The sequence below is a fragment of the Parasteatoda tepidariorum genome, chromosome 7 (genome assembly GCF_043381705.1).
Source record: "Parasteatoda tepidariorum isolate YZ-2023 chromosome 7, CAS_Ptep_4.0, whole genome shotgun sequence".
NCBI classification, from domain to species: domain Eukaryota; kingdom Metazoa; phylum Arthropoda; class Arachnida; order Araneae; family Theridiidae; genus Parasteatoda; species Parasteatoda tepidariorum.
In genome coordinates, this window is record NC_092210.1 from 38,966,950 (window position 1) to 38,978,238 (window position 11,289).

Consider the following 11,289-nt stretch of genomic DNA (forward strand, 5'->3'; position numbering starts at 1 on the left):
TGCATTAATTTAAATTCAAGAATTTTCTCCCAAAGTTTTAAATTCATTTGCTTTCATGATTTTAAATCGTTTACTTGGGTTCAAGCACCATGATCAGTTCTCTCGGCAATTCTGGTAACATGCATTTAGTCGCTGTTGGCTGTAACTGCAAATTAGAAATCGACAAAAAAGTATACAAAACAAATATGGTGGTGATTCTATAATTTTTTTTGTTTTGTGTAATAATTTTTTTATTTATGTTTGTTTTATGCTTTTTAAATATCGTTTTATATTTTTTTAACGTATGATTATTTAGTTGACATTTATTATTATTATTTTGATAAAGGTGTCGAGTTTTCATTAATGAAGCTGATATCTGACTTATTGCTTGACTATGCATTATTTTTGGACATTTAAATGCAAGCGATTATAATTATTTTGTTCCATATCTTCGCTTGTAGGAAATGGAATACACTAAACTTAAAGGTGAGATCTTATAAGTGATTCAATATCCTGATGATGGACAAAATCATAGATGCCGATAGACGGCAGCGCTTGCTGCATCTTGAAAATTGCATCAGGGATGTTAGGTCCGAAATCAATGTTGATGGCCTGTTAGATACTGTTCAGGCTTTATATTTTGATTGTGATCATCCAGCTTTGAGACGAATGAAAAATATTGAAAATTTTCTCAACCGCTATGAAGGACCTGCAAATGCTATATTATCATCCCGTATGAAACCTGATGATTTTTCGGTCATCAAAACTATAGGCAGAGGAGCGTTTGGAGAGGTACAATTAGTTCGACATAAATCTACAAAAAATGTATTTGCAATGAAGCGTCTTAGTAAATTTGAGATGATAAAGCGATCTGATAGTGCCTTTTATTATGAAGAAAGATATATTTTAGCTCATGCGAATACTGATTTTATAGTGAAGCTCCATTTTGCATTTCAAGATGATAAATTTCTATACATGGTCATGGATTATATGCCCGGAGGAGACCTGGTGAATTTGATGAGTAATTACGATTGTTCCGAGAGTTGGGCCAAGTTTTATTGTGCAGAAGTTGTGATGGCAGTTGATGCAATTCATTCTATGGGGTTTGTTCATCGAGATGTGAAACCTGATAATATGCTTTTAGATAGAAATGGTCATTTAAAGCTTGCTGATTTTGGAACCTGCATGCGAATGGGTCCAGACGGACTAGTCCGATCAGATACTGCTGTTGGTACCCCTGATTATATTTCACCAGAAGTGTTGAAATCTCAAGGTGGGGAGGGGTGTTATGGAAGAGAATGTGATTGGTGGTCTGTTGGAATTTTCCTTTATGAGATGTTGCTGGGAGACACACCTTTTTATGCAGATTCTCTTGTAGGAACTTACGGAAAGATTATGGATCATAAAAATTCGCTGTCTTTTCCAGATGATGCAGAAATTTCTCGTGAAGCAAAACATCTAATATGTTCTTTTTTGACTGATAGATCACAGCGGTTAGGTCGGAACGGAGTTGATGAAATCAAGCAGCATCCCTTCTTCCGGAATGATAATTGGACTTTTGATAATATTAGGGAATGTGTTCCTCCAGTAGTTCCAGAACTATCATCAGATGAGGATACTAGTAATTTTGATGAAATCGAAAATGAAGGTGGTGAAGAAAATTTCGTTCCATCTAAAGCTTTTGCTGGCAACCATCTTCCATTTATCGGATTTAGTTATTCTGGTGATTATCAGTTATTGTCTTATGGTAATGAAGTAAATGGAAACGTAGATCGTGTAGATATGTGTGTTGATGCTATGAAGAAAGTAGAAGACCTTGAAGGAGAACTACAAAGGGTAGTAAATCTAAATATGGAGTTAGAAAGAAAATATTTGTTTTCATTAAATCAGATTGAAACTTTTGCTTCGCAGCAAAAAGATGTTGCTGTACTGCAAAACGAAAATAGAAAAATGGAAAAAAATGTAGCCGTTTTTAAGCACGATCTGAAAGAGGCTCAACGCAAACTTGATCATGAAGTAGAAAATAGAAAGAAGGCAGAATCCAAAGCAGAAGAATATTGGAACTGGATTGAGCATGAAAAAAATTTACGCTCTCAACTTTCTACATCAAATCATCAAATGAATGAAAAAGCTTCTAATTTAGAAAAGGATTTGCGAGAATTGAATGATAAATTAAAATTGGAAGCTGATAACAATATGAAGTTGAAAAAATCCAATGCTGAATTAAAACTTAGCAATGCCACAAAAGAACAAACAGTCCAAGAATTAAATGAAAAAGTTATGTCACTCCAAAACTCAAATAAAGCACAATCTCAAAAACTAGCTATGCTTCAGTCACAGCTTGAACAGGCAACAACTACATGGAACAAGGTTTCTGACCATTCACAAGATTTAGAAAACCATAAGCAAGTGCTCCAAATGGAGCTTGAACGAATGCATGATAGGGAAAGAATTTTACTGTCAGAAAATCGTGATATTAACAGTAAATTTGTTGAGCTTGAGAAAAATAATGCGATGTTGGAGCTAGAGTTAAGAAATCTCCAGAAAAAGTATGATCAAGAAGCTACAGCTCACCGAGAAGATATAAATGCCCTTACAGCTGATAAAAAACGTTTATTATCTTCTACTGAAGAAGCTAATTTGGAGGCTATGAAAGCTTTACAAACAAAATTAAATGAAGAGAAAATCTTGAGGCATAAGTCTGAAAGTGTCAGCCAGGAAAAAGAAAGAGAAATATCGATATTGTCTTTTGATTTTAGACAGTTACAACAACAATTGCAAAAACTTCAAAGTGAATATGTGAAAGAAAAAGATAAAGTTAAAAGCTTATCTGTACAAATTGAAGAAGAAAATCAAAAACGCAATACCATACAAATGGAGTTAACTAATAGATCTTCAGAAGTCACTAAGCTGAAAACCAAAGAAAAGGAGCTAATCAAAGAAGCAAATGAACTTAAAGAAGTTAAACGTAGCATAGAAGATGAACTTTACAAACTTAGAACTTTGAAATCTTTAGATGATTTGCAAACTAAAGAGCTAAAAGATCAATTTGAAACTGAAAATTATTTTGCAACTTTATATAAAACTCAAGTTAAAGAATTGAATCAAGAATTGGAAGAAAAACAGCAAATATTAATGGATTTTGAAAATGAAAGAAATAATTTATCGCATCAACTGCAACTAGCAATGGCACGTGCAGATTCTGAATCTCTTGCCCGTTCAATTGCTGAAGAAACAATTGCAGATTTGGAAAAAGAAAGAGCTATCAAGGAAATAGAATTAAAAGAATTGATGTCCAGACATTGGTCAGATTTATCGAATAAAGATTCATTATTATCAAGTTATAAAGAAAAGGAGAATGAATACAAGAAAACAATCGAAATTCTAACTCGTGAGAAGGAAGATCGAGGATTCCAGTTGTTGTCATTGCAAGAAGATATGAACAACTTAAAGAACCAGACTTCTAATACAGAAGAGCAAATTCAGCAACTAAACAAACAAGTACAACAGGAACGTGTCTTGAAATTGCAGGCTGTTAATAAATTAGCTGAAATAATGAATCGTAAAGACTGGACGGGAAAGAAAAACAAATCAAGTGCTACTGATTATAGAAAGAAAGAAAAAGAATGTCGTAAATTGCAGCAAGAATTAAAAGTGGAGAAAGAAAAATATAATCAAACAGTTGCACGATTACAGAAAGAAATGTCTGAATTGCAGTCTTTCCTGTATGATGAGAGTCAAACGAAATTGAAGCTTCAAATGGAGTTAGATTCTAAAGATTCAGAAATTGAACAGTTGCAGCAAAAATTGGTATTTCTAAATAGTGAGACTGATAGTGTAAACAGTGGACCTGATACTGATTTAGATGATTTTGTTGAAACTCGCCTGGAAGGCTGGTTATCTATTCCCAACAAGCAAAATATTAAAAGGCACGGTTGGAAAAAGCAATATGTTGTAGTAAGTTCAAGAAAGATAATCTTTTATAACAGTGAGGCTGATAAAGCAAATGCGGATCCTATTATTATTTTAAATTTAAGTACATTGTTTCATGTGAGGTCAGTCACTCAAGGAGATGTAATTAGAGCTGATGCCAAAGATATACCACGAATTTTCCAAATATTATATGCTGGGGAGGGAGAAAGTAGGAAACCTGACAATAGTCATTTAGAATTACAGATGCCAAAAGATTTAATGCAGTCAGGTGTTATAGAATATAAAGGTCATGACTTTGTTTCAATTCATTTTCATATGCCTACAACTTGTGAAGTTTGCCCACGACCAATGTGGCATATGTTCAGACCTCCTGCAGCTTTAGAATGTCGGCGATGCCGAGTAAAAGTTCATAAGGATCACCTGGACAAAAAAGAGGAATTGATAGCTCCTTGTAAAGTAAATTATGATCCTAACACTGCCAGAGAACTGTTACTTCTTGCAAATTCTGTTGAAGAGCAGCAAATGTGGGTCTCACGCTTACGAAAAAAATTGGAAAAGTCTGGCTATGCTGCACAGAGAGAGGCTCGAGGTGGCTCGCCTCGAGCTTCTATGCGATCAACAACTAGGTACCATCATCAAAAGTCTGCTACACTCATTAATTCTACCTTGCCATCTAATGTTCTTACTGGTACAATGTAAAAAAGGGATTGATTGTAGTATACTTTATATTTTTTAGGATCTAAAATGCAGTTCTGTGTAATATGCATTGAAGAAGTACTTTTGTAAAAATCTAAAAGATTGTTAATCAGTTCCTGACAGTTGGTAACTAAAATCTAACAATGTATTTATTGTATGTTTAATAGAATATTTATATGAGAAAAGATCTTTTAAATAATATTTTAAATAATGCTATAAAGTAATTATTAATTATAAAGGGACCATATGTTTATTAATTTATCTATAACAATTACAATGTTTTTGACAAATGTTTCACTTGTTTTTTTTAAATATTTTTTTGGATTTCTTTAGTTTTAGAATGTCTTAAATATATTTGATTCTTAAAGAAAGATTATCTATCTATAGGTATTGTTTTCTCTTTCAATTGTAATAGATGTCCAGGGACATTAAATCAAAGGTGCAATAAAAGTTTGAGTTTTGCTACTCTGTTTTTGGAACATTTATTTATTAGTATTTTTTTTAATTTTTTTTTTCCCTACTAAGTATTTTATTATTTATTTTAAAATTTAAGTAAAATTCTTTATTATTTGTACTTAAATCTGTATCCTGTATTTTAAATATTTTTATTATATATTTTACTCACTAATTTTAAATTGGTCTTAAGTGTCATTATGTTTTCAAAATCTATTTATATCAGGATTTGTAAGGCAATTTTTTTTAAAAATTTATTTACCATCATTTGAATTTTTTGAAGAAACTAACTCGTATTATCAGATATTTACAGTTATTAAACTAAATTAATGTTAAAAGTGTGTAATCAGTTAATCGGTTATCATTTACATAATATTTATATTTCAGTTATTAATAAAATTAATATTTTAGTCATTTTGTACCTGTCTTTTGTAATGAGGTATAAATTAATTTAGAAAGGAAGTTAAAGAATATTTGGAGTAAAAATTTTTATTTAATGTTTATTAATATTTAGTCTCATATAAAATATGTTTAAAATTTTAGCATAAAATTAATTAGGTAATCTAAAATATTTGAATAACTCTTTCATTTTCATTCCCTCATTTAAAAGATCATTAATTTCTTTCTTTTTTTTTAATGACATTTGTCTTAAGATAAATTATGACATAAATTTGATTAATGTTATCTTTAAAAAATTTATATTGTTTACTTTTTATTATGTTGTCATATTTGTGCCTATTATTTTATACTCTTTCTCTCATTATATTATGTGAAATATTTCAATTATAGTTATTCTGATTTTTGCATTAATTCTTATAGCTTTGATTTTGATTTGACAAATAGTGCTGAAATTGAAAATTAAGCAAAGGCCTTATTAGTAAGACATTGCATGTCATATACTTTTTTTAATCATATTATAAAGCATGTTTGTGTAAAGATTGAACTATGAAAAACAATATAATGGAAATCTATATGCTAACTTCTGGTAGAAGTAGTTACAAATTTTGATTGCTCAGCTTTTGTTTCTTTCATAAAATTGCTAATTCTGATTTCTTCATATTTTTAAGCCTACCATCTTTCTGATTTCCCTATATGCCCTATTTAGATCCCATGCTTAATATCTGTTCAAAAGGATTTTCATATCTTTCTCCTTTTGTTTGTCAAAAATATTTAGGTATTCAAATTCTGTTGAATTATTCATGTCTTAGGCTAAGACAGGTACTAGATGAGCAGTGATTCCGCTAGACTAAAAACCTAAGGATTCTTAGGAACAAAACTTCCCTATTCTTTTTGTACCTACTAAAAGGGGGACCTTGTTATTTAAAATACTACCAAATCTCAACTTTAAAGATGTTCTTAAAAAACAAATATTTTATGATTAGGAAGAAAATATGATTAGTAATAAAAACTCATAAAAGTATTAAAATAAAAATTTCTGTATCATTTCCAAAAAATTATTTTAATTTTCATTCTATGCAGATTAATACAGAAAATTTCTTTCTTTAAAAAAATTCTATTTTAATTTTGTTTCAGGAATGCATTTTAACTTTTATTCATCCCCCTATGATTTTCGACATATTTCACATGCTAAAGCGTATAAGTTGAATCGCTAAATGAATCAAATAATGTTATATAGCCAATTAAAAATGAAAATGATTCACCTTCGTATGTGAAATAGCCTCATAAATCGACTCGGGGTTATCTCAATAGTGTTTTTCCATTAAGATGGTCACTTTTTACCACCTTCTTGTTTAAATTCCTGCTGAAATTGGGAGATGACACTTTCCTCAAGGCATGTTTGTACTGAGACATTTTAACTAATTACTCTAAGATAAGCTGGGGGTGGCTGTTCATGCCCTTAAGTAACTCATTGTCTTCCTGACTGTGGGATTATTTTAACTTTGTTAAACTTTTTAACCTAATTTTTGAAGTTAATGTGCCCTAATTATAAAATTCCTACAGAAAAATTGAATAAGACTGCTGAGGCATCTATTAAACTATTTTCATGTAGTTTAGTCAGGGGTCTGTCCAGGGCAAATTTACTACCGTCTAGCGGTTCCTTCACAAATTCACCGTTCGATCAAACGATACTTTCACAAATTCAACTTGAAGAAAAACGGTAATTTCGCAAAATACTTTTTTTAAAAAAGCACATTTTCCTCCATGCCTTTTAAAACTTTGTGGTACAATTGTCTTTTTTTATGAGTTAGCAATAGTAAATGATTGCATGCTGTAAATTTATGTTTGAACATATTTTTCTTTTTTTTTATTGCTAAAAATCTTCATCTTTATTTAGACTTATAAATATTTAATTTTTACAACTACTCAGTATTAACCGAGTACAACGTCAAAACTTGTCTGAGTATGTTTATATTAAAAATCTGTTATTTTAACTCAATATACTGTTATCTCAATATGCTAAGTGTGCTGAGTACTTAGTAAAATACTAATTAAAATGATATTCCGTACATGTTGTGTTGATATTTTAATTTTCACAAATTATTTCTAAATTTTCACAAAATAGGTACCTCATAAAAAAACTTAGACAGACCCCTGTGAGTGTTCTAAATTTATCGTAATATTTTTTGCTGTGTCATTTCTGTGTGATTATCAATGTGCTTTGAGTCTTTTTAAATGTAATTTTGGATTACATTCATTTAGGGTTATCAGCATCTAATGATGAATAAAAAACTGGTGGTTCAGTTTCTAAAAAGATATTTTAAGTTTTCACTGTTTTATCTTTCCTATTTTAATTCCTCTTAATAGATAATATTGTCTAACAGAAGCATTTTTTTATTTGTATTTTTTTTTACATTGGAAAAAGAAAGTTGTGAATTTTAGGATAACCTATTAACCAGTTTTTTAATTTCCTCCGGAAGATGGTAAGCCTATATTTATTGAAATGTTTATATTTATTGCCATTCACAATTCATGTTCCATAATTTATGAAAATTAGTTACTTTGGTTAGTTGAAGTAATTATTTAATTGAATTTATGATTTTTTTTTAAATTTTTTTTTTACTGCAGTCAACACTTTTTAGTATGACCACCTATTAATTTATCCATCAGAGCAATGTCCTGTTTATTATTCATCACAATGCTATTTTATTGCTCATTGGAAAGTCTAGACTTGCCCTTCTTTCCAGTATAGCGACTAAAATTTAGTTTAATTTTCTTTTTTTGTCATTTTTTAAAAAATCAATGCCAAGGCATTTATTATTGTGTAAGGCAGGCCTGCTTTGATTGACAATTAGTAATTTGTTTGAAAAAAATTGCAAAAAAATTATTTAAGACATTATTCTTTTGACATTACCTCACATTAAAAATAAGACATATTGAACACGTTATGAATGGAAGAAAAGTGACGAAACCCCCTAAATTCTTATTCTCGGTTGTTGTTCTCTAATGTCTAAAAGGTAAAGGTACAATGCTTAAATTATTGATAAGCAATAGCTAATTTTGAATAGGTGTGTAAAAATCAGAATGATGTCTAGTATGTGTTCATTTCTTCCACTCTTCATAAACTTTATTTCCAAGTATTCAATAAATTTCTGAAATGAGTAAATATTTGCATAATTTTTGTACACGCACGATAAGAACAACTTATTGATATAATGTTTATTTTTGATTAGACACCAGGGTTGATATATTGAGTGTCGACTGTAGTTACTGAGTATTATTTGTCATTAAAATTGTTATCATTATCACTATCATATTTTTAGACAAAAGTTTATTTTTTTTATGAAAAAAACTAATTCTAGATCAGAGAACTCTGCTGGCAGCACAACTTTTAGTGCTTGCTATTTTTATAGCTAATTAGCTGTATAATTGCTTAGACTTGAAAAAATTAATTTGTAACAAATTAGTTTCTATTTGCTATATTCTAGCCTTAATAGATATTATATATATTACAAATTTAAAATTCTTTTTTTTTTTTAATGATAAATGTGTCTGTATTGCCAAACAGGCCTTTAATCAAATGAGTCTCTTGCAAAACTCGCGAATCAAATTCACACATGTTTTTACGACTTCCAAGATATTTCCTTTTTGTACTTAATTTAGGATCTCCATGTTTTATATAAGTATTTTCTTTTTTATTAAAAGGTAAGCAAATTCTTAATTTCTTTGCAAGTAATTGGAATAGAAAGAATTTTTTAAATATATATTCTGTATGATCTGACTATTTTTGTATTCTTTTTTTATATTTCATTTATAGACGTTAGTTAACTATTTTCCTGTTTCAAGTTACTTAATTCATCTTGATTTCAGAATAATGAGCTTCAATGTATCTTGAAAACTTATTTGATTTTCAAGTTATCAATTTTCTAATAAAATATTTTGTATACTTAGGTGAATTACAATATTAATAAGTTGAATTTAAAATGATGCCCAATTTCTTAAAGTTTTTAATTTATAGGAAGTACATGATCTGCATTACATACCTTAATATTTTCTAAACCTTTTGTGTATATAATTTTAAATTGAATCTCACTGATAGATTTAGCACCAAATAATTTATATACAATTTGCTGTAATGCGTGTATAGATGTTTTCAAATTTTTTTATGTAGACAAAAATGCTTTTTTACCAATTATGGTATTCTGTAGAAACCTGTAAGTAAAAAACTATTCACAAGTTCCACATTTATATATATATATTTTTTGCATCCACCCTTTTTTTTAACTGCTGAGATCTTCAATTTTTCTTTCACTTCAGTTTATTCTTATTGGTCTCCTTTTTCTTTGTAATTCAATAATTCTTTAAAATAAAATTCAAGTTTTTATTCATTACTAATATCAATTTTGTACTTACTTGTTTCATCCCTAATAATATAGTGTCGTTTTATTTATTTTTACATCAGTCCAAAGCTTACAGTATGAGATTTTTCTTTCAATTATTAAAATCAAATGTATTAATTTCATTGGATTTTTTTTCGAAAATTAAAATTTTTATTTATTCCTTTCTTCATTGATGGGCGATATTTTACTTAGGGGAACGAAAACTAAGTAACATTTTGTAATCTCCAGGTGTTCCAAATTAAATTTTTTTGACTTTTTTCTGTTGAAACTTATTCTCTTATTTTGATTTTCTAAGATATAAAATTAAAAATAGATTTTTTTCATTTTTAATAAAACATTTACTATCTAAGTAAAGTTTGTTTAATAGAATGTTAAAGAGTATTATTTTAACAATCAACTGTGTAAAACTTATACATTTATTGAAATCTAATATCTCTTAAAATGTTTGTAAACATTACATATTTAAGTTTTACATGTATGTTCTGTGTACATTGAATTAAATATTTTCTCGCTTTTTCTTTTAGTTCAATTGAAAATTGTTTTATGTTTGTAAGTAAATGTTTCAATATTGAACATAATAAAATTTTCTACTCTTATAATTGTGACTATAGGATATTTCATACTTTATGCTTTATTATGACAAGATGTTAATTTCTGAATTTTTGTATTTAAAAATATTTAATTTCTTATTAATTTGACTGTTATATAATTTTTATATTTATCCAATGCTTATTATTTAAATGTTTTTGTTAATTGATGTTAACATATTATCTTTGTTTCGTAATAATACACAATTGGACTTTTTTCTTAAAAGTTGAAAATATTTGATTGATTAGTTTTAAAACTTGTCCACTTTTAATTCTTGCCAAGTGTTTGCATCAATATCTAAAAAATAAGATCATTCTATATAAATATACATATGTATATAGTTAGAGCCTGTATTATGGAGAAAAATTATTCTTGAAAATCATTGATATCTTTGTATAAGATTTGTGTGTTAATTATAATTGTAACTAGAAGTTAATATGTTTTGTTTTATGTATATGATTTCTCGTACATTATTATAGGTACATTAATTTTGCTTTAAATTATGTTTGTTAATTTCTTAAGTTTATATCCTGTCCCATTATGTATAGTTTTTTTATTGCTTTATTTTGAAAAATAAATGCATTAAGTTATGTTTGGTTTTGCTTTTTTATTTTTTTTATCTTTCTTTTGTTACAACCACATTAATAACAAAATATCTTATTTTCAATAAATCATATAAATTTTATTTTGAATTTTTTCGAAGTATCTTCATAATATTAGCTTATTTAGAGCACATTGAATTTTTTAGTTCGCATGTGATAATAATCATAAATCTAAATTTGTAGAACTCAGTTAAAAAAAAATTAATGTTTATTTTTTAATTTCTTTAAGAGCCAGCTAA

General features: G+C 28.2%; 1 protein-coding gene across 1 annotated transcript; it reads left to right on the plus strand.

The window, feature by feature from the left end:
* Positions 1–90: 90 nt before the first annotated feature.
* LOC107444881 (Rho kinase) lies at positions 91–11,038 on the plus strand. Its single transcript, XM_016059129.3, has one exon. It carries the CDS (start codon positions 496–498, stop codon positions 4,609–4,611), a length of 4,116 nt encoding a protein of 1,371 aa, XP_015914615.1. The 5' UTR covers positions 91–495; the 3' UTR covers positions 4,612–11,038.
* The last annotated feature ends 251 nt before the right edge of the window (positions 11,039–11,289 follow it).